Below are 25,253 nucleotides of genomic sequence, written 5' to 3'. Positions count from 1 at the left end.
CAAATCAACCTCCCAGAATCTTATCTAGATTTTGATGTAGACATTCTTAAGGTCGGCCCAAAGTAGACTTCATATTAGAGCGGGACTCACCAAACATTTTCTTCAAGTGATCACACAAGTTCTTTAGTCTTCGCAAGCAATGTGGTCCCTCTTGCCGCTACCCAGTTCCACTATGGTGACACAAAAGTAACTAGACAATATATAAATAAAGGTGGCTGTGTTCCAATAAAATTTTATTTACAAAAACAGGCAACGAGCCAGATTTAGCCTTTGTGATGATAATTTGCCAACCGCTACGCTACTCTCGTGCATGGCTATTAATCTAAAAGCTGTTACTTTGTTGCCTGTGGTGTTAATAAGGCTTATGAATGTGTCTGGAATGCTAACATCCTTCTGCCGTGCTCAAACTCAGTTGTCTCTCTTCTGCTCTCAGCCATTTAACAGTTATTTCATGATTAGCCTTGTGTGATATATTGTCTTATTTATGTGCAGCCCAGTTCTCAGCCAAGGATTTGTAGGAACATCCCCACAAACTGACTTTTGGAAGCTCTGCTCTTGCTCATCTCTCTTTTTCTCCGCTCCCCTTCTCTTTTATACTGCAGGTATTGAATCTGCTCCCAACTCCCATCTCTGCCTTCACAGCTCAGTGCAACTGCGGTGAGCTGCTGGGTCCCCAGCCCTTGTAGCTGGGTGGGAAATGGCCCTCAGCCAGAAAGCTGGTACAGTGACAGGTCCCACCTAGTGAGCTCTCCATATTTCATCGTTCACAGCCTGACCTAATTAGCTCATGGTTGTTTATGGAGAAGGACTAGACCAATACCAGTTATAATAAGGAGAAGACTGGAATCTTTTCTTTTCAAATAATGGAAAATATAAATTTTAAACAAGAATTTAGTTCATGAACAATGAATTCATGAACAGAGTAGTGAAAATGCAAAGTTCCTTTTATTTCAGATGTGGTTTGATTGCAATGTTTTCAAAGTCACCAGATCCTGTAATATATTTATTTGCTCTTTTCTATGCTCTGCTTTCTTCTCTAGTAGAGTTTTCGCCTCATGATGTTCTTTTTTATTCTGGAGATAAGGCTATTATCACTGAGATGTAAACATCCTTATACTCTACTACCAAGAGAAAGAACAAAACATACCATCTATTAATCAGATGAAGAGAGACAATTTTCCTTCCAGAAGCCACCAATATATATCTTCTTGTCTATGGCCTGATGTTAATTAGATGCTTAAACCCAATCACAGTCATTTGACTATGGAGTAGAGATAGAGGAATTGCTGTAAGAAATTACATCCCCATCCCTGGAACTGAGTGTTGAGATAACCTCTCCTAAAATGTATGACAGAGAAAGGCTGTAAGCCGCTTTCCTCCAAAGTGGCAATGTTCTTGAGGAGAGAAAGGGAATCAACTTCCAAGACATAATGAAAAAAGTATTTCAGGATAGATTTTCTTTAAATGGCCGTGAGTGTTACATGCATATACATATACACATGATGGTAATATGAGACTAATAAAAACTCAAATTTTGAAGAAAATTATATATGCTTGCTTTTATTTCCCAATGGAAAGGCTTACTGAACTTCATAATTTTAGTTAATTAAAACCTTTAATAACACTTTTAAGCAGATGTTATGCTAAGTTATATTCCTGTGTAATTTGAGGTCTAAATTTGGTCCTTGTACATGTTTTAGTCCTTCAGTCCCATGTCTCTCAGTGTCACTCCCAAATTGTTAATGTTGAAACGAGCAGACACAGCATCCAAGAATCTGATGGCCAGAGATAATCTTGGCACTGCAACTTCCTACTTTTTGAGGGTTGAGTAGATGCAAGTAAGAATTATTGATTTTCTGTCTTTTAACTCTACAGTAAAGTGGAATGTAGAGATGGTGGTGATGATGGTAGGGTTGTCTGTGTGGTCTCTCTTGACTATGATCCCCATCTTTTAGGTTAGGGCTGCTGAGCAGGGAGTATGTGTTTCTTATGTGGTAATATATACATTGAATCATAGGTAAAAAATTCAATCCTGTTATTACCTTTTCACCAACCACCAAGTACATCCTACTGAGGACTTGAGAACATTTCTTTTATGACTTTATCATCCTCATTGGGAGAAAAGTCTTAAGCATGCAAAATTTCTCCAAGGTTCTGAGTTGATTCCAAACATTTTTAGTCTAAAGGTCATCAGTAAATTTTGAGCACATGTCATTTAATATATGTAAATTTTTAGTTATAAATAGAACACATACATTCATATCTTTAGTGGTGAGGAGGACCAGCTGTGGATACAAGCTGCCTAGATTTGAATTCTAGATATGTTATTGCCCAGCTGTGTGATTCTGAGCAAGGTATTTCATAAATCTCTATCTCAGTTTCTCATTTAAAAAGGATAGAAACAATACTATGTGCCAGACAGAGTTGTTATGCAGAATGAATATATAGAGAGAGACTTTAGGTCCATTATCATCATTGTAATCATTGTTACCATATTATTCTTTTACTACCATGTCATGTACATTATAAGCATAAATAACATAGATGAGATCTAGAAAATGCCTAAATATAAGTTCTAATATTTTTTATATTACAACCGCAAGATATTTTAGTGTAGAAAACATAGAATACAGATTATTTTGTAATAGCACCTACTTTACAATGGTAAAGTCTGGAATTAAAATGTAGAATTTCTAATATGCTCATGCCACACTTTAATAGAACTTCTCTTGTATTCACTATCCATTATTTCTGCATTATTTTCTGGAACACACCTGCATGGTCTTATTGGTTGTAGAACAACTGCCATCTTCTTAATAACAAAATAGCACAACCATTGTTAAGAAACTTCTAAAGATTTCTGACCTTGCTTCGCTGATGTCTGTAATGTGGGCCGTTACTGATTACTGTAATGTGGGCCGTTATATCCATGCCCCTGAAAAACCCAGCTATTGTAGTCTTTCACCAACCTATGTCCCCTGTAAATGAGTCACAGTAGTCCCCTCCAAATTTTTTTTTATAACTTCACAATGGCCAGAACATTAAGAGGAGGCTCTGTTGTGAATTCCCTACTCAAAGTCTGTATTGATCCTTTCCTGATCTGGCTCTAGATGGATCCATTTCCAACCAGAAAGCCATGCCAGAAAACACTGTGGCTGGATACTATGCTGATATCCCTGTAGCACTTCCTTTTCTTATGCTCTATCAGAAGATGAAATAGCCGAGACTTTTGTTAGTATTCACCAGGGCATAGATTCATTTCTCAGAAGGAAAAAAAAAAGATACTTATATCTTTTATACTTATATACTTATATACTTATACTTATACACATATGTTATATGTGGCATTAATGTCATCCTTCATAATTCAGCTCAATTTAAGTTGAACTTCAGAGAAAAACAGTAAGGAACAGCTCCAGAAGTAAACCTGGATGGTGCAGCCAAACCCCAGGTTCCCATGTTTTGTGATCGGTAAAAACTTAAAGCTCAGAAGAAACATTTTCTTTCTTTCTTTCTTTCTTTCTTTCTTTCTTTCTTTCTTTCTTTCTTTTTTTAAGTAAAATAAGATTTATGGTATGGACTTTAGCTTCTGGACTAGAAAGCTCAAATGAGAAGATGTACAGGTATGAAAATTAAATGTTACAATTATTTGCTGTTTCCTTTATTAAAGAAGGCACTCTGACTTTTTAAACTACACATTTTGTGTTTAGCAGTTAGAATTTCTTACTGTGATTTTCACTTTACGTGCTTGCCTCTCCATGTATATTTTGAATCTATGTACACAGATGATGTTTCCCGGCCTGAGAAAATCAGTCACTTCATAGATATTTGTTCTGTGATTGGATGTGAATGAAAGTGCCTCAGAATCATGACTAACTCTTCATAAGTAGCCCTATCCTTTATTTTGCAGGAGGTAAATTGAGAAAACAAATACATTTGACTTAAAACAAATAAAATTTACCATATGGTAAAGTCCTTAGTCTTTTATATGTCTTCTGATCATTTGATACTCATAGAATTCTTACTGTTTTATGTAATTTTATAACTACTATATACAAGTCAGCCCAGTAGCTCATCCTTCCAAAACTAGCACCAACATTTGATAATATGTGTTAGTATCTGCAATTCCTTTGATTATTTTCCCTTACTCTTCTTGTAACCTTCTGTCCTCCAAAATCTCTTGGCTAGATTTTACCAGGTTCAGTGAGTTCCTAGAAGAGGTAAATACTTGAAATCCTGGGAATTGCTGGCATTATAGCTTTCAAAGGCATATTTGCTATTTCTGATGGAATCCATTCTATCTGCCCTAATACAAGCTTCCTGGATTGCTATATTACTGAACATTCTGTGTCATTTTTTTTAGTGGAGATCTTCTAGTATGAATCACAGGATTTGGGTTGAAAAACCCTTACAAGGAGGAAAACAGGCTAAGGCAGGATGTCCTGTGCCTATGCAGACCCTTCTGGACAGCAGGTGACTGATTACAGCATCTTGAGGAGAGTGTCTGCCTACCAAAGAGAGCCTAAGATAGAAAATAGCATATGAACCTGGGCTGGGGGGAGGGGCGTGGGCAAGGGAGTGGGCAAGACATGGGGGATTGCCAGGCAGCATGGGCATTCCTTCCAGATGGTGACTAAAATGTTGAGTGGCACGGACATGCTTACTCCCTCCCCCTAGTTTCTAAGGATCTGGCCCATAACTAGTGGGAGTGTAAGCTGACCACTGTCCCACTGAGACCCACCCACTGCCCCTCTCTATTGTCCCTAACTTCTATCCTTCACTGAGGACACAGGGAGAGATAAAAGAGACCTTCTTTTCCTTCCTTCCATTGAGGCGTTGGGTTAGGCAGGGCCTGTGGTAGCCAAGGACAGTCGCCATGTAAGTCTTGAGTGCTCAGTGTTTGAGAAAGGTAGATGGCCCTAGGACAGCAGTGATGTAGAATAGGCAGGGTGGCCTGAGCCCCGGGTCAAGAATATGAGACTGAGGTCTGTGGTCTCAAGATCCTCACATTGTGGGGTCAGGTAATGGGAATAGAAAGAAGGATAGAGACAAACAGGACCAAGGCGAGTGCAGGAAGGGAAGGGGCCTGGGGCTCAGAGCTTGTTGGTTTTCTACTACTTATAGGTACCTTCATATTGGAAGATACTTTCTTCACCTTTTTTTAATTCAAAATTTTATTTTTAAGCATATACACACACACATTTTTAAGTACATTTATGATGTATTTTATGTATATGGGTTAGGTAGCTAATTAGGTAGTTAATTGATAAACCTTCTGCTGTCAACTTTTCCTGGCAAATTCAATCCCCTTCCCCAATAAGAACATCAGAAAGATCCTCTGTGCCTCCAGCTTGAGATTCTTTTCATTGGCTAAATGTAGGAGACAGGGTAAGTCCAGAGGTATAGAGAGGTTCTAAGCCATGAGGGGAGGCAGGTTCTTCTCCGGGTCCTTTGTGAGGCTGCTAAGCATCTTCTTGTAAGAATAGCTACAGTATGTAGATAGGAACTGGTGGATACAGGATTTTAAAATACATCTTCCAAATCTGAGACCTTTGCTCTTTTAACAGAAGAGTTACGGCATTTGCAAAGGTACTAGCATATGGTGGGATAGAGATGTGTGTTGGATTAAAACTGAATAATAGAAAGAATGAATGCTATTATGTTAGTCTGCTGAGGCTGCCATAGCAAGAGACTGCCATAGGGTAAGCCACAGACTGGGTGGCTTAAACAGCAGGAATGTATTTTCGTACCATTCTGAGGGCAAGAAGTCTGAGATTAAGGTGCTAGGAGACTTGATTTCTTGTGAGGGGGTCTTCCTGGTTTGCAGATGGCATTCATCTCCTTGGATCCTCATATGACCTTTACTCTGGGTGAGCATGCAGAGCGAGAGAGATCTGGTATTTCTTCTTCTTATCAGGATGCCTATTGTATGGGGTGAGGGCCCTATATTTACAACCTCATTTTACCTTAATTACCTTCCTAAAGGCCCTGTTTCCAAATACAGCCACAAAGTGGGAGGGAGTTGATTAGAGCTTCAACATAGGAATTTTGGGGAAATACAGTTCAATATGGAACAACTAGAAACATAACTGATTTATTATGTCAAACTATATTCCGGGACTGGAGCTGGAACTTTGCAACTAGATATTTTGGTCCACCGAAGAATTTACTACATACTAATTAATGCAGAACACACTATTTTCTGAAGCTTAACCAAAAGTCATGGAGTATTTTTAACTTGAATTCTAAATATATTTCACTAAGTTTTTGTTGTTCTCTACAATGAATGAAAGATGCTTAAAGTGAAAAGGGATGTTATAGAATTTACTAAAAAGATTGGTCTTTCTTTCATTTTATAGGCCCAACAACTTACTGACCTGGAACAAAAATTAGCTGTGGCCAAAAATGAGCTGGAGAAAGCGGCTCTTGACCGGGTAAGTTAACATCTCTGAATCCTAATTGCTGTTTTAGCACACAAAGCTAGGGTTGACCCATTGCTTCACTTGATTTATTGATGCATTTCCAGATGCTGTACCTGGAAGGTGGGTGTAGAATTCATGAGTGTTTGACAATCCCTTTGGAACCCAAATCTTTCCTCTCTTTTGCTGCTACAGTAAATTGACTCAAGGTTCAGCCTTGTGAGTTCATGACTTTTCATTTTCCACCTTACCGGTACATTTGTTCTCTAACACCATGAATAAACATGTTTTAAAGCACCAGCAAAGATGCCATGTATTAACTCTGGGTAAATGAGTTAGGAAACAAATCGAAGTAGTCATTGACACTTTTAATTTTGGAAATCGTAAATCAGAATTCTGGAGGGAGACTCCGTGAAGAAGGAGGTAGCCCTCCTAACCAGCTCTGTTCATATAAAGATAACGCAGGAGAGAATGACATAAATCCCTCTTTATAACAGCTTTCCTTAAGTATAATTCACATGGTATAAAAGTCACATTTTTAAAATTCACAAAGTTGTGCTACCATCACCACTAATTCCAAAAGATTTTCTTCAATGCTTTTTACCTCCTCTATTTCATTTTGGTTTTATTAATGTCTCATTGTGTTTCAAATGTGCATGGTCAGGATAAACCACAACCCCTGCTGATGCCAGCCTTAGGCTGTTCTTCATATGAGACATACGTGGAGAATAGGCAATTGGCATATGGAAAGGGAGATAGAAAGGGATTAATTGATTATATAATTAGAATTACTGTTCTGCTGAATTGTTACGGAATGTGGCAAAATTTCTTAATGCCTCTCATTCTTTTTTTTTTTTTTAATTTTTAAATCACCTCTATGAAATAATAGGAAATAAACATTTCTCTATTCTTTAGTTCACTCAGAACAAAAGGTAGAGTGACTTTAAAATAATCTCTTTGTTTACTCACACCCATTTATCAAATATCCAGTGTCATTTTCTGTAATACTGAGAACATGTATCTAGCACTTATTAATACAGGAAACTGAATCTGAGAAATCAATCATAGTATTTCAGACTTGAGAAGACAAACACCACATTATTCTCAATCAGAAGCATGGAAAGTCTGTGCCAAAGGAACAGGGCCATCCAGGAGTAATCTGCATTTTATAAGCCTTCAATGCATCACCTGGCTAAGATCAGTTCTTCATTAGGTTGGTGTTAGCAGCCATCATCCTGCCTAACACTGGAAAGACAGACCCTCTCATGTGGAAGATAACCTCTGGGGATTTTTTGGTTCATTTCTACACAGTGTTTGACATATAATAAAAGTATTTCTAGACGTGTGGAGAGGGAATACAATCTGATCAGAGTACAAAAAGAAACCGAGGAAAGCGTAACTGAAACTGATTCAGACACTGGAATGAGGAAACAAAGATTTCATGAAGATGAGTGTGTGTGTGTGTCAGTAGAGAAATAGACAAAGAGATAAAAGGATAATATTTTTCACTGGACTTGGAATCTATTAAAAACATCAAGTAGACATTGTAGAATTAGAACAAAATGATGCATGTAATTGAAACTTTAACTTTGCTCAGTCGCAGATTGGATGAGTGGACATAATAGAACTGAAGACAAGTAAAATGTACAGAAAATTAATATCAATTACCTAGACTAACATAGAAAAAGTACAAATAAATAGAAAATAAACAGATAATGAGAAATGTATATCAATTTTTAAAATTTATACCTGTTCCAAAAGGAATAACAAACAGAAGCAATATTTGTAGAGATAATGACTTAAAATTTTTCAAATGGATAATTATAGATCATTGCAAGAGACAGACAGCATAATCCTAAATCAGTATGTATACAGCAATGTTCCTTAAAATTGTATATACATTTTTGAAAGTACAGTTGAGACACATGCACTTTCTTCATTCTGCTATATTTCATTGCAATTTATTATTATTATTATTATTTTTAAAAGATTTTATTTATTTATCAGAGAGAGAGAGGGGAGAGAGCGAGCACAGGCAGACAGAATGGCAGGCAGAGGCAGAGGGAGAAGCAGGCTCCCCGCCGAGCAAGGAGCCCGATGTGGGACTGGATCCCAGGACGCTGGGATCATGACCTGAGCCGAAGGCAGCTGCTTAACCAACTGAGCCACCCAGGCGTCCCTCATTGCAATTTATTAACAACAGATACCTAATTAAGAAAAATGAAAATGTAAATAAAAACAAAGAGACGTCATCTCAACATCATCAGATTGATACAAATTAAAAAGTCTAATGATCCCATATTCCAATACACTAGTGGTGGTAGTGTAATTATTAAATCAGTTTTTAAACATGTGTATCATAGCATTTGCACTCATCCCGATGTGCTTGGACACATGTATAAGTACGTGAAATACAACACGTTTGTGTTAATACCAAATTGAAATAACTTAAATGCTTACCATTAGAATTAGCATATATATTTCATGTATGTTCCATACTCATATTTTCAAATAGCAATCAAAATTTAATATTAATGAATACATAAGAAGACATTTATATAACTATTAATACATCTATAATATATATTGTTGAATAAAAAATTCAGAATTTTATATATATGGTTCTTAACAATTGTTCAAATACACAAATCACATTTGTTTTGGATTATATATAATATAAGTAGATGAAGTATAAAAATATATCAAATTTGAGGACCCAATTAACTTTGGGGAAAGATGGAGTAAAATCACACTAAGAATGCTTAAAATTACTTCTACTATTTCCCATGTGTTTCATTTTCTAGTAGTTGTATAGACACAGATAGTCTTTAATTTATACACACACATATAGATATTTTGTGTACATTAGATACATGCCTCATATAGTATATACATTGTATATATACATCAGGTATATGTAATATGGGTGTATATTACCAATATATATATGCATGTTATCATGTATTTTATAAAAGTATAATAAATATCATATATAACAAATATATAATATATAATAAACATGATGCTTTTTAACATTTAATTCAGATCGATATTTACCTGATATTTTTTATAATTGTTATTTTCTTCTCTATATGCCCTCTATTTTTCAAAATGTTATTTTAGAAAATGAAGAAAGTGTGCTATCTGCTGTTAAGAGCTTTCCATTTTTGTGATCACAACATAGCAACCACTTTATTTTAAAAACAATAAGCAAGTAATATGATTATGGACTTGCTTTGCAATACTTTACTGTATACATATAGCAGATGTGTAAAGAAAAGCAGTTGCTTCCTAACCACCAGATTAAACTATGGGTTTGTTTGTTTTTTTTAAGATTTTATTTATTTATTTGACAGAGAGAAATCTCAAGTAGGCAGAGAAGCAGGCAGAGAGAGAGAGGGAAGCATGCTCCCCAGTGAGCAGATAGCCCAACTCGGGGCTCAATCCCAGGACCCTGGGATCATGACCCAAGCTGAAGGCTTAACCCACTGAACCACCCAGGCACCCCCTGGGTGTTTTGATACAGGAAAGAGGAGATGGATTATTTCAGGTTGATTCATTTTGGAGTTCTTATGGTATCTCCTTGGTGTACTGTAGTTGTGAAGGACCAGGCTAAAATTCTACTTCCCAGAGACTTGGGTCTCACATAGGCATTTTCATTACAACATATGATCAAAACCACTTCACAGCTAACATAAATAACTTCTCAAACAGGATATCTAGAAAGTGTTGCAATAACTAATTAGTAAGGTCATTTTATGAATTCTGATGATATTCTTTCTTAAGGTTTAGATCTTTGGGACAAATGTTTTGAATGAACAATTAGATGTTTTAAGAACTCTGTTCCATTGTGATTGTCTTATTTTATATTTTTCCAACTATTTAAGGTAATTTTAAGGAAGCCTGTTAGTAGGCCAAGCATAATTCATCTTACCAAGATTCCAGCTTTATAGGATTTTTTAACTTATAAAAAAGAAGTTTATACTAATTTATGTTACTCTCTGACGATATCCAACTCATACTACATAATATTACTTTTTAAAAAGGGACAAGACTCTTTATAGAGTTGAGAAAATCAGAAAATCAGAGATACATATAAATCCTAAAATTCCACTAGACCATTGTTCTTTGTTTTGATTTTGTTTTTGTTTTTCTTAGTCCTTTCTCTAATACCCCTACCACAATCTCTACAAGATGCTTTAAATCCTAGAAAGAATGGGATTCATGTGATCCCGTGGCAGCCCAGTCTCTTGTGATGTTTGTAGCAACTCTGACTGTGGAATTTTCTTCCTTGCATTTAATCTTTTCCCGCATCTGACTTCAGATAATCCACTTAGTCAGGTTCAAAATGGCTAACTAGGTTTAAAATGCCCTTCATGTGATCACCATGTGGTAGGATCTCTGGGAAATCGAAAACACGTATGATACATGGTCTGGAGATCCACACCTCTCACATTTTGTTGGGCACCCAAAATTATGAAATAATTGCTTGTGGAGTCAGAAGGCTCCAGAAACACAGAGAATGAATGTATGTTATGTACTTGTGGATTGTACAAACTGGTATAGTCCCATAATACTAAATGCGCAAATTATAATTTGGTCTGAATCACAGAACTCCAGGTTAGCATAGTTTTTTTTCTCCTTTGTCTTACCCATTCTGTGCTTTTCTCCACTCCATCTCTATTCACTCCCCACTTAGGTGTGCCTAGCCCGCACCGTGCTACAGTCTGGATTTAGCATGAGAGGCTCTATGTGGCAGTGTTTCCAGAATCAGTCTGCCTTTCTTCGATCACTCTTCCACTGAATGACCATGTTCGAAGTCCTCAAACTCTTTGTGCATTACTGCAAAATGGAATACTAACAAAACTTACTTTATAAAAGTGGTGAGAAAACTGTGTGCATCCAAAAAAATAAAGTACTACGATCTCTTGGCACAGGGAAAGCCCCCGGGAAGCAGTGATTATTAACATCAATGAATGAGATTGTAGAGACTGCCTGTCAGTGTTAACAATTTTTCTCTTTAACCTTCAGGATCTTGTCGTTCCTTTTGCTACAGTAAACTATAAAGCATTTCATATTACTAGAGGTCGGTTTCAACAAATCTCTTGTACCATATGTATGAGGCTCATAAACTGTAATCATAAAGGCAGGTAGAAATGCTAGGTCACTTCAAAATGGATAAAAACTACAGTTTAATGAAATTGCTTTCTACCTCTCTCCATCATCTTTATATGAGACTTTTTTACTCTCTTCAGGTGCCTAGCTCCTAAGAATGTTATATCAGGGCTTCAAATAACCTCAAATACCTCATAAATATTATGAAATCATCTTCACACTCTAACTTGTTTCTTGTGACATGTTTAATGAAAGAAGTTTCAGTTTACTATTACAATATAAACAAAAATAATCTCACGATCTAAGAATCAACCTTGGTTTTTCCAAACAATCAATTATTTATTTGGCAATATCTTATGAATTATAGGCAGCTTCAGCTACTGGAATATAAAAACAGCTTTATAGTATGGAAATCTATCTCTCAAAATTTCATGTTAAAAATAAAAAAAAAAAAAATCTGTTACATCTGACTGTCACAAAATTTTGCCCAGGAAGGCATGCATTATTTACATCCATATTAAAGATGGTACGTGTGAGGGGTGCCTGGGTGGGTCAGGCAGTTAAGCATCTGACTCTTGGTCTCAGCTCGGTCGTGATCTCAAAGTTGTGCGATTCGGCTCTGCTCTGAGTCTGCTTGAGATCTTCTCCCCCTTACTCTCTCTCTCTGCTCCTCCCCCTGCTCCTGTGTGCTTGCTCTCTTTCTCAAAAAATAAGTAAAGAAGTAAAATTTAAAAAAAAAAAAAAAAAGTGACAAATGTTAGTCAGCCTGCACAGATTCCCAGGACTAAGTAGCAAAAGAACAAAAACCTGTTTTGCCATACGTGTCTGACACATAACAGGAGCATTGTAGGTAGCTCTTGACTGAATACATAAATTAAGATCTAACTTCATGAATTAATGAATTTGCCATTTATCCTACATACAAGGGACCTGGAGACAACCTAAACCAAGAATAAAAACTATCAAAATAAGGGTGCCAGGTTGGCTCAGTCAGCACAGTGTCTACCTTCAGCTCAGGTCATGATCTCAGGGTCTTGGGATGGAGCCCCACATCAGGCTCTCTGCTCATCAGGGAGCCTGCTTCTCCCTCTCCCTCTGCTGCTCCCCCTTCTTGTTTTCTTTCTCTCTCTGTCAAATAAATAAATAAAATCTTTAAAAAATATTTAAAAAGATGTAAAAATGACCATACAGGATTCATAGAGCTGATTTCATGGCAGATATAAAAGTTAAGGGGAAAGCCTTTGGATTTATAGCCCTTCATGGTCTTTCCAAAGCCAGCAGCCGATGTTCACCCAGATCTCTCTGATGACCTCACATCTTCATAGAAATGAATTCAGAGAGAGACAAAATATCATATGAACTTATATCTGTCAGGAGATGAGAAAGTAGGGGCACAGTTGTCTTTGCAAGCTATATCTTGTTCCCAGGAAAGAAGCACATTTTTCTGAGATAAGTACTTACCTACAGACACACGAAAAATTACCTTCTAAATCTCCCACATGTTAAGATCATATATGTACACAGTAATTTTAATAAGTTTTATGTATTATATAGCAAAAACATTAGTAATTTATTTATCTTTTAAACATTTATTTATTTATTTGAGAGTCATAGCAAGTGAGGGGAGGGACAGAGAGAGAATCTTCAAGCAGACTCCCCACTGAGCACAGAGCCCCATGCAGGGCTCAATCTCACAACGCAGGAGACCACGACCTGAGCCAAAACCAAGAGTTGGTCACTTAACTGACTGAGCCACTCAGGTGCCCCAAGCACTAGTGTTTTAATGTCTGAAATAATACTTTACTTATACATTATACAGAATAAAATGAGAAATATTTCATATTTTCTCATGTAAAACACCACCACCCTATGTCCTCTGGAGGGTTTATTTTATTTATTCATTCAACAAACATTTGTTTGAAACTATTTGTTTGAAACAGTTAGAAACTGGTGGTGCTGCAAGAAAGGCACTGGCCCTCAAAGAAAGGACATCGTAATGGAAATAGATAAAACACTGAACATAGAAACAATAAGGTAATTTGCAACAACAAGACTACCTAGGACTTAAAGTGAGAAAAGTGACAGAGACTTTAAGGAAGGAGTGTTCCGTGAAAGGGCCTTGAGGGACTGCCTTTCCAAGAAGGTAAGATGTGATCTGACACTGGGTGTTATATGCAACTGATGAATCACTAAATTCTACCCCTGAAACTAATAATACAGTATACATTAATTAAATTGAATTTAAAATTTTTTAAAAAAGATATGAGCTGAGAGATAAATTTTAGCGGGAAGTTTTCTAACAGATATTTGGAGAAGGAGTTCATAGGACAGGAAACAGCAAGTGTAAAGGCTCTAAGATGCAAATACATTTGGAATCTTTGATGGGCTGCAAATAAAAAGAGGCTGAGCTACTCGGGTTCTTCCTAAAAATGTTTGCATTTTGCTATTATGTGGCAAAGCAAGTGAAAAAAAGTGGTTTCGGGCAAGAAGGAGAAAAGCAGGGCAAAAACAAGAATGACCCTAGGATGGACCAGGTTGTAATACTTTGGACAAAGTATATCTTCTACAGTTTATACTGTATTTCATCAGGTAACATCTAGTTACGGTGAACCTCAAAGTGAACAGTAACTTGCAGTTTCAAAACAGGCTACAACTACAGCCAGCAGTATAAATGAAAATATAATGATGTCATGATGTAAAATCATCGTCTGAGTCCTGCTTATGGAAATGGGTCAAGCCAAGTCTGAGTAGTGTCAGTAAAAGGTGGTATTAAGTCAGAGAGACTAACTAGAGAGCTGTTTTCGTGGTAGAAAGCTGAACAAAGTAGGGCAAGGTGGCTCAGCAATCTGTGATCTCTGGCAGGAAAAGTCTACAGTGTAATCAAGGAACGGAGGCAGAATCTAAGGCAGGAGGCCAATTCGTATGCTTGTGGTCCAATAAAGAAACAAAATCAGGAGCTAAGAGGTCAGGAATCAGTTGGAACAGAAGAGCAAAGATGACTTAACCCCGTAGCTGTGAAACGTCAGGGAGTTGGAAGTTATGTTTGTGTGATGTTGAATCTGATACCTGAGATGATCCTGACCATGTCAGGAGACCCCTGGGAACAAACGTGATGATCAAGTTCAGATCATTTAAAATATCACATACATGCACATCTTCAAGTATTGTTCCACTGGAAAATGTGTCTTCCCGGAATAGCATTTCCTGAAAACCCATGTTCGAAGCTATTAACTTGCTACCGGTCTTTCTTTATTTTCACATCCAAGTTCAGGCATTACTCAGAAATTTGTTCCTTTTGCCAATATATATACTGTGAGCCTGTTATAGATACAACTTTTACACACGTCATGTATTTAGAGGAGCCAGGATATAAATATAGTGAAGAAAATAGCCATCACAACTTCCTGCATTATCTGAGGTGATTGTCTCATTTCAAAGGCTGCATTTCAAAGCCACATTAACTTTGAATCTGGGCCCAGACTTGCCTGACTCTGTTGCATTAATTCTATATCCATTGTCTCACTATAACATGTGAGACAGAAAACAAATTTAAATTGTTCAGTGCCCCCTGCAGTCTTTCACTCCTGGCCCAGCCCACAATGTTCTCTTCCGTGGTGAGAGGAGCGTTAACCATGGTTATAAGAAAGCACCACTAGGAAGAGAAATCTGAACTATTATTTAATTTCTTGTCATTGATAAAGCTTATCACTGTCCTTCCCAGTAAGTAGAAGCAGCTTTTTCACCCACGTGTTTAAGTCATTGATTCAGAAACCTTTCTGGTGAGTCCCTTCTAACGTGTCAGGGAACATGTTACGTGCTAAATACACAGTTCTGAACAGAATAGACAACTTACACATGTGTATATATCCATATAAATTAAAAATTAGAGACAGATTCTATAAAGGACCCACATAGAGGATTGAACCTAATGGGGCGCAGGAAGGACAAAAAGTCAGGAGCTCAGACAAGCCGATCCAAGGGACCATGTTGAGTAAAATGTCATCATTCAGCTTGGCCCAGCTTGGTCCTCTCCTGCCCATTTAACGACATTCCTCCAGCCTAGTTCTTCTCAGATGTTTATGTCATCTTAGACAACCTGTTGGGACAATACTAAAGAGAAGGAAATACACGTTGGTTCTATTTCTTACGTATCCCAGTTGCTACTCTACCTGCTGCTTTTGTTTTGTTTTGTTTCTTTCATCTCTGGCCTGGACCAAATAGATTTCTTAAACTGCTGCTCCTCTAGAAAGACATTCTCTCTCGTCTTAAAGATAAATCTTATCACATCACATATGAGTGGAAAGCTCAGAGGTAGATCTTGGGAAGGATCCAAGTCATAGTCGCTATTCTTCAGGAGACTGGAAATAGGAGCAGATGCTATATGAAGGTGTGTTCCTGGCATAGAATATAAAAGATAGAGGATTGGTTGGAAGAATACCCCCTCAAAAGGAGGACAACAGACTCTGCTGCTTCACTGACCCATGGGTACCCTGAAAGGGTACACTCCACATGTGCCAGCTTCTCCAGGGATCTTGGATCTCTTCCTCTCTGTTGCCACAAAGGCCACATCTCATGTCTTGAAATGGATGATTATGTGACATTTCCTTATTTGGGTCTACATCCATGCCCTTCATTACCCCTGAGTTACCATAAGCTTTCCTAAAATTTATATGTCTTTCCATTTTGGCACTGGAGATCTCTCTGTCATTTGTACTCACAGTTGTATTATTATTATTATTATTACTATTTACTTTATCAGCATTTAAAAATACTTTTAGGGATGTCTGTGTGGCTTAGTCAGTTAACCATGTATCTTTGGCTCTGAGTCCCACATGGGGCTTCTTTCTCAATGGGGAGCCTGCTTCTCCCTCTGCCTGCCACTCCCCCTGCCTATGCTCATTCTCTCTATCTCTGTCTAACAAAAATAAATAAATAAAATCTTTAAAAGAAAAACCCTCCCTTTAAAACAAATTAAAAAATAAAAATATTTTAGCAGTGGTGTTAAGATGGGAGTTACAGATGGTTGTTGTCTACATTAGTTCAGTCTGCCTTGTGATTATAAACCAGGGGTAAAAAGCAGTCTGAAAATCTTGAACTTTCCTTTCTTCAGAGTAAAATACTAATAATGATGCCAGTTCCACAGATGTTAGCATAAAATTATTTCCTGCATGTGAAAGAGCTTGAAATATTGTGAAATCCTATGCAAATATAAGAAATATAATTTACAACCATATTGGATTAGCTCCTACCACTTAACAAGGCCCACAGGAAATAAGTGTTTTATTAGAAACAAGGTTGATTTTTTTCCAATCTGTGGGCAAACTGAGTAGTGCTGCAGGCTGTTCTGAGAAACACAGGACCCTCCATTGCCAGGGGAATGGTTTGTCATAAAAGAGATGGACACCAAGAGAAAGATGGCAAGTTTCTACAGACATTGTCTACAAAGTGACCCTAGAGGACATGTCCTTGCCAACAATCTATCACAACTGAAATCACATCAAGTAACATATGTCTCTGAATTTCGGTGTTCGAAATATATCATGAGATACAGTAGCTCCTAAAAATAGACTGAGTGAGCCATAAACAGTGAGTGTGTCAGAGTGAAATTTAGAAGTGAGGAAGTTAACATTTGAAAACTGGTAGGTATTTGTGGGGGAACTGAGTGCAGGCTGGAAGGATGGGGAGAATCAAATCAAAGAAAGAACAATCGGAACCACATGTAAAAGTTGTTCTCTCTCTTTTTTCCGTAGGACTCACAGCTGAAGGCAATGAAGGAGACTGTGCATCTCTGCCTGTCCACCGTGTTCCGTAATCAGGCTCCTCCTCCTTTGAGTCTAATGAGGCCAAGTCCAACTCAGCTGCCACTTATACCTGGGACAGGTAGCCCTGTGATTCCTGATGCAAGTTCAAAATTCCAGGTACACTTCGGTCATGCTTTGAAAGTAGAAGCAAGTGAAGCACAGTCTTTATACTCCATTCTCCGTGATCATCAGAGTGGACAGAGTAAGATACCAAATTCATTGAAAGATTAGGAAGTAAATGGAAAGCGCGAACCCTTTGTAAAGTGTCTGTTGTCACTTAGAGAACATTGGACAACAATGTTTGTTTTATTTTTTTAATTTTTTTTAAAGATTTTATTTATTTATTTGATGGAGAGAGAGAGATCACAAGTAAGCAGAGAGGCAGGCAGAGAGAGAGGGAAACAGGCACCCTGTTGAACAGAGAGTCCAATGCGGGACTCCATCCCAGGACCAAAGGCAGAGGATTAACCCACTGAGCCACCCAGGCGCCCCAACAAAATTTGTTTTAGAGAGCCAGCTGCGTGTTAACCAGAATTACCCAATTATAAGAATAATAATTATTATTATAAAATAATCTAAAATTATTTTAAAATAACATTTTAATAGTACTATTTCAATTTATAATCATCATGACTTAATAATAGAATCTTATCATATAATTTAATATGATTATGCTACTAATCATATTTTAATAATAATAATGATAGCTTTGTTTTATAATTAATTAAAGAAAGCATCTTATATTACATACCAGTATATACCAGAGGTTTCATATGGAAAATACTTTCTCCTAGGGTATAACAGCTATCCTTACAAAAGTGGATACTTTTTTAAAAACTTTTAAAGCCATGGTTTTCAACATTTCCTGCATATGTGACTCTCTCAGGATACTTTAAGAAAATCCTGACACTTGGGACTCATCTCAAACGTATTAAATTCTTTCTGATTGGGCTCTAAGTCATTAGTAGTTTTTAAAAGCTCCCTAAGAGGGGTGCCTGGAAGGCTCAGTGGGTTAAGCCTCTGCTTTTGGCTCAAGTCATGATCCCAGGGTCCTGGGATCGATCCCTACATCGGGTTCTCCGCTCTTTGGGGAGCCTGCTTCCTCCTCCATCTCTCTTTCTGCCTGCCTCTCTGACTACTTGTTACCTCTGTCAAATAAATAAATAAAATCTTTTAAAAAAATAAAAAATAAAACAAAAGCTTCCTAAGAGATTCTGAGACCAGGTGAATCAAGCAAAACTTCCTCAATTCCCACCACCTCTCTACATTTGACAGGGCAGTGGGGAGTTTTGTCATTCTGTACTTATGTCATCAGAACCTTCCATTTACTGTCTCTACGTTTAAATAAATCCTGGCACTCTGAAATAGTTACTGGAGAAAGTGTAGCTTCAGGCAGTATATTTGAAAGTGCTGGCTCTCTTGCCTTAGGATCACTGGCTGTTAAAGTGAGTGTTCCAGATGCCAGTTCCACGTCTGCTGCAAACTCTAACTATGGTGGGTCCAGAAGCACTGACGCAGTTACCCAGTGATGCACTACTGTGGGGCTTCCTTACTGCTTACTCTGATTCCTTACACTGGAATAAAACAAATTTGTGCATCTGTGCATAAATGGCAGTTTAGAGAAATACTATTTTCAGAGTCAAAACCAAGAGGAAAAAAAAATGTGTTTTTATTGATGACTAATCAATGTATAAACTGCACAGATTTAGTCTGTATAATCTCATGTTTCCCTATCAAAAGTCATTTAAAATATATATTTTTTCATTTGATCTTATTCTCTTTTTACTCTGTACTTAAGATCTCTAGAAATGTTTAGGCCGGTATTTTTCTCCTTTATTTTTTCCTCCTGCCTCTTTGGAAACTCTAGGTCTAAAGGGTTTATTTGCTTAACCAAAGGCAGGGAAGAAATTTGCATAATGATGTATTTGTTATGTTTAGGAAAAGTCATGAAGAAATCCATTGACATCGGTCACTGGTAAAATGCCAAGCTTCTCACACAGTGTCACGCACCCGCCAGGAAGCCACACCCTGCCTCCTTAGTTTTGGTCAAAGAGAGGAGCAAAGGTTCAGCCTTATTAAGTCTGATGACTTTGGGCAAAGCACTGTGTAATTCTAGGGGCACACAGGACACCTATCTCCACTCAAAATATATTTGTTTAGGCCCAATTAAAACTGGGCTCTTGATGACCCTGAATGTGTGGAGGGATTACTGATTGTTACTTTAACGGATTTACTATGAATAAATGTATGTCCTGTCCTTGAAATAAATAATAAATATTTATTATTTCCCTTGGCTTATCAGAGAAAAATGTAGGAAGCATTTAGGTGAGGCTGGTTTAGAAATTGCTCATTTCTCAGAAAGCAATAACAGAAAAATCCAATTGTTTAAGATAAAGTTCAATAAATCTAAGTTGATGTACTATAGAGCATTCTATTTTATGGATTAGCATTAAAAGCTTCTCTAGTGTTTATGATTTGCCTGCATTCTTTATCTTTTCATTAGTGGTGGAAATTGTATTTTATGTATACTTGGGGCTTTGGCTGTATGCCGGCGCTTCAGAAAACATTTTTAAAATCCTGGATAATGTGATGTGATGTAAGGTGTGAGTAAGAGAGACCCTTCCATCACGGAATCTTTTTTTCTCTGTGCATGAAAAAAGGAACTTTTAAATGAGGACATTTAATGGGTACACCTTCAGAGTTGGCTAATTACAGCTGCAGTGACATGATAGGCCTTCCCGTTGCTGTGAGGGGATCACATCTCTTACCCTCCCTGTGCCTCAGTTTCCTCAAGCCCCTTTCCGAGTGTTGTTGTGGCATGAACATTACAACCGATAACTCCCCGTTTTCATTAGATTACTATTGGTTTCATCTACTTTCATTTGCTTGTTTGTTTTTTTAAGATATTATTTATTCATTTATTTGAGAGAGAGAGAGAGAGACAATAGCGAGAGAGGGAACACAAGTAGGGGAAAAAGGAGAGGGAGAAGCAGGATCCCCACTGAGCAGGGAGCCCAATGCAGGGCTCGATCCCAGGACCCTGCGATCATGACCTGAGCCATAGGCAGACACTTAATGACTGAGCCGCCCAGGCACCCCTTCATTTGGTTTCTTAAATCTTCAACTCTTGAATGGTTTTCCCTGAAATCCCTGAAACACAGACAAATAACCAATTTTCAACTCACATTTGGAAAAAAAACAAGACACCCACATACCATGCTCAGTACCCCCAAAATGTCATTCTGTTTTTCCTAAAGCAGATTTGGTAATGCAGTCAAAATTTTCATTGCATTGTTCAGATGTGTATATGTATATGTGTATACATGCATACATACATACATACATATACACATTATTACATTAAATATGTGCGTATGTATATAACACACACATTTGTGTATATTTCACTGTGGATTTTAATAGCCACAGTTTTCCTTAGGTGGGGAGTTCAACATTATAAGAATCTACTGACAAGAACTTAATTTATATATTGGTAACCTCTACTTTTTAAAAAATATTTATTTCTTTATTTGAAGAAGAGAGAGAGTGTGTGAGAAGGGGGAGGAACAGAGGGAGAGAGAGAGAGAGAATCTCAAGCAGACTCCCCTGCTGAGTGCAGAGCCTGGGTGCAGGGCTCGATCTCATGACCCTGAGATCATGACCTGAGCTGAAATCAAGAGTCACTGAACTGACTGAGCCCTCAGGTGCCCCCGGGAACCTCTACCTGTTTTTATTGATTCTGGAGGATGCTTTTTGTATGACCTTCAAGTCCTATAGCTGAAGTTTCTGCTGAGGACCCGCAGTCAGGTCCATCAGCCTCTCTTATTTCATCATATTCTCCATGTTGTTATGTTGCTTCTTTCTAATTTGAGTGAATTCTTTCTTACCCTCCGAGTTCTTTTTCTGTGGTTAGGGCTCTGACAACACAGTGTTTATCCCTCATGGCTCCTGCTCATATCATGAGTATAATGATGGCCACATACTCCTCTCTCCTTAAAGGAGACGGCTGTGCTTAGCTCCTTGGTTTGCTCCCATGATTCGCTGCCCAGAATGATGTTTCTGCAGAATTCATTTAAAATGACACTTGCAGTATTTCTGTTTTGGTCAGTTTGGGCTGTTATAACAGAATGCCATAGACGAGGCCACTTAAACAACAGACACATTTCTCCCAATTTGGAGGCTGTGAAACCCACGGTCAAGGTGCTCCCACATTTAGTTCTTGATGAGGGCCCTCTTCCTGGAAGGTAGACAGCTTTTGGCTGAGTGCTCACTGGGTCTTTTTTAGATATGTGTGACTGGAAAGAGATCTCTGTCTTTATATTTTTTATAGGAGAGCACAAATCCCACCATGAGGGCCCCATCGTCATGACTTAATCTAAACCTAATGACCACCAGAAGGCCCAGCTCCTAATAGCATCATACTGAGAGCTAGGGCTTTAACATAGGAATTTTAGATGATACAGATGCTCAATCCATAGCATTGTCCCTCTTCTTGGATATTTTCCTTATTTAGAAGTTAGAAAATATATATTATTGAGTGCTCATTAAGTGCTTAGTATTCAAATAAATGTTTTCCGTCTGTATGCCAGGACCATGCTCATCAGTGGGGATGCAAGTTCGAAATCACACAACCTTTTGGACGCTGACTGAATTCTCTGTAAAAAGAGAACAAGAGAAAAAATTCAAGGGTTGTATGGTATATCAGAACAATTTTTTTTTTTGTATTTGGAATTTCATATTCCAAATAGCTTTGATTAAAGATAAAGACTAAAGAGACCTGGATCCAAGGGCACATGAGATGATGTCTTTGTTATGAGATTATATATTTATTATGTAGAAAATTTCATTCCAACAGAGAGGTAAAGAGCAAAGGTAAGAGCTAGGAACTCTGATTTGCATTTGCATAAAATACTTCCTATCTAGAGTGGAATCTAGCAAACCAGTGACAGTCTGTTTCCCTGAACCATGTAGGAGATGATGGTAATCCCATCTGTGGTACAGAAATAGAAACAGGGTTCAAGATGTCATGGGGGCTTAGCACTGCTGTGATGTGGGGTTAAGTGGGAGGCATGAAGGTAGGAAGTAAAGAAGAATATTCAGTGATTGATTTATTCACTATGATGCAGAAGGCAAGAGGAGAACCAAGATCGGTTTGTTTTTCAACATGCTCAGTGTTAGGGGTCTCTCATACAGTCAAGTGTCTATATCCCAGAGATGATTAAATATTTGAATCTGGAATTCAGGGAAGACACCCAGAGATAAAGTGGAGATAAAAAGGATTTGGCATCATCACCATGGCTAGTGATTAAATGTTGGAAGTAGATTAAAAGACGTGACAGGACAGTGTAGCATGAAAAGAGATGAGGGCCTCAAAGGACCCCGGAGAAGAGAAACACCGTATGGTATTCAGTATGGTTTTATGTGTAGTCTAATTGATGGAATGTTTATGGTAAAAGTGTATCTCTTGGCTTTGTTGAGATCCTCACTTTGCTATACATTTGGACTGAGAACCATGACTTTTTCATGCTGTTTTACCAGTACGAAACAACCAAATATGCATGTCATTGTGTAAACTTAGAATGGTGAATACTCCATGACTGGTATCTGCTTTTAAAAGCTGACTGGGGGCACCTGGGTGACTCAGTGGGTTAACACCTCTGCCTTCGATTCGGGTCGTGGTCTCAGGATCCTGGGATTGAGCCCCGCATGGGGCTCTCTGCTCAGCGGGGAGCCTGCTTCCTCCTCTCTCTGTCTCTGCCTGCCTCTCTGCCTACTTGTCTGTCAAATAAGTAAATAAAATCTTAAAAAAAAAAAAAAAAAGCTGACTCAGGGGCACCTCATTGGCTTAGTTTCTTAAGCCTCTGCCTTCAGCTCAGGTCATGATCTCATGATTGTGAGATCGAGCCCCACAAGCTCTGAGCTCAGTGGGGAGTCTGCTTAAGATGCTCTTCCTCTCCCTCTGCCCCTCCCCCTGCTTGCCTCTCTCTTTCTCTCTAGACTAAATAAATAAATCTTTAAAAAAAATAAAACTGAGTATTAAGTTTTCAGAATTTGTATGAGTCGGCTGGTAAACACAGCCCTTATTAAATATTAATTACATACACTTACAATCAAGTAAAATTTACTAAAAGCAAATGTGGTAAATACCAAAACTACTACATCATGCTATTATTTCTGTTCTTGAGGATTTTATAATATGTCTTTTGGCCCCAAGCTCTGGAAATATTATGAAATGCTGTGCTACTGATCTCTCTTTCCAATACATATTCAATAATATCGCCTTGATAAATTGAAATTGGTAGTATTTATACCATAGAAACTGACAAACACTACAAATCAGGATCTTCCCAACCCCCTAAGTTAGTGAATAGCACACCCCTCTGTATGTATGAGTGTGGCATGTGTATATGTGTGTTAAACCTTTAAGATAGGCTAACTGAGCATCATGATATACAAACAATATGTGATCAACATACTCATTGGTTTTTGTCTTCTGCTTGTGTGGTAGAGCTAAATGAACAGTAAGTGCTGAGAAAAGGCAAAGCAATTAGTTGTAAAAACTGCTTAATTAATGGTGTGTTCTGAAAAAAACTAACAATTTTATATATCCATTATACTGTTTTCCTTAATTACATTCATTTTATTATAAAATATTAGATGTGACTTTATATAATTTAGAAAATATATAAATGTAGGCAGAAGAACAGGAGGCCTATTACCCAGAGATCTACTTTTAGGTAAAAAATATGAATTATTAATATAGTAATGTCATTGGTGTTTACAGCTACATGATATGCTGCTTAAGAGCTAGGATTCACTTTACATTCGGGTGATGATATTTACCTATGAGTGTTTCTGGGAAAGTTAAAGAAGATGCAAAAAAGGCCAGACTCTGGCCGGGGCACAGTAAGTAAAGACAGTTTCCAGCCTCCTCCTTTTTCGATCCTCCCTTTCCAGAGCTGATGTCTCCACAGGACAGGTTCCCCTCAACCATGGTCCCTCCATAGGTCTGGGCAGGGATGAATAGGTGGCGCTGCCAGCACCAGGCCTCCAAGGTCTTGTGCCTCAGGGGGGTTCCTGGGGTGCTGGGTTGTTCTCCCCTCCCCACCACAGGGTCATCTCCTTCCTGGTCCCAAACCCACCAGTTACCACATCTGGCAGAGACCTTCAAAGGGAGAAAAGGCTCATTTTCCTTTTTTTTTTTTTTAACTTATTTATTTGAGAGAGAAAGTTCAAACAAGAGGAACAGGCAGAGGGAGAGGGAGGAGAGGAGTCTGCTCCTCCCTGATGAGCAGGGAGCCCCACGCAGGACTCCATCCCGGGACCCTAGGATCATGACCTGAGCCGAAAGCAGACACTTAACCAACTGAGCCACCCAAGCATCCCAAGGCTTATGTTTCTGGCCCACGTGTTCTAGCCAAGACCCTTGAGGGCACAGCAGGACTTCTGCCCATGTAATTAGGCTGTACGTTTCATCAACATCCAAAAAACTTTGTATAATGAACATAAATATAAGGCAAACTTTATTTTTATTTTTTTTTTAATTTTATTCATTTATTTGACAGATCACAAGTAGGCAGAGAGACAGAGAGAGAGGAGGAAGCAGGCTCCCAGCTGAGCAGAGAGCCCCATGCAAGACTTGATCCCAGGACCCTGGGATCATGACTTGAGCCAAAGGCAGAAGCTAAACCCAGTGAGGTACCCTGGGACCCCAGAAAATTGTTTTTTCAAAGAGAAAACTAAGATTCATAAGTCAGACTGACCAAGTAAAAATCCATTCTCTGCAATTTTCTAACTTTGAAACCTGGATCAAATTACTTCTCTGGGACTAATCTCTGTATATGTAAGATAGAGACAATAACAGCACCAACCTTACAGAGCTCATGTGAAGAATTAATTTAAAAAAATCTACATACAG

The 25,253-nt window shown here is 38.0% G+C and overlaps 1 protein-coding gene across 1 annotated transcript in view; it reads left to right on the top strand.

Moving 5' to 3' along the window:
- The window catches only part of LUZP2 (leucine zipper protein 2), a 500,071-nt gene that overhangs the window by 419,493 nt on the left and 55,325 nt on the right, over positions 1-25,253 (top strand). The window contains exons 8-9 of the mRNA XM_045066118.1: positions 6,360-6,434; positions 17,285-17,452. Coding sequence (XP_044922053.1) covers positions 6,360-6,434; positions 17,285-17,452 — 243 coding nt within the window. The remainder of the gene's footprint in view (positions 1-6,359; positions 6,435-17,284; positions 17,453-25,253) is intronic.

The sequence above is a fragment of the Mustela putorius genome, unplaced genomic scaffold (genome assembly GCF_011764305.1).
Source record: "Mustela putorius furo isolate JIRA1106 unplaced genomic scaffold, ASM1176430v1.1 tig00003859_pilon_pilon_pilon, whole genome shotgun sequence".
Taxonomy (NCBI): domain Eukaryota; kingdom Metazoa; phylum Chordata; class Mammalia; order Carnivora; family Mustelidae; genus Mustela; species Mustela putorius.
The sequence above is the reverse complement of the archived record's forward strand: the minus strand, read 5'-3'. Positions and strand labels throughout refer to the sequence as shown.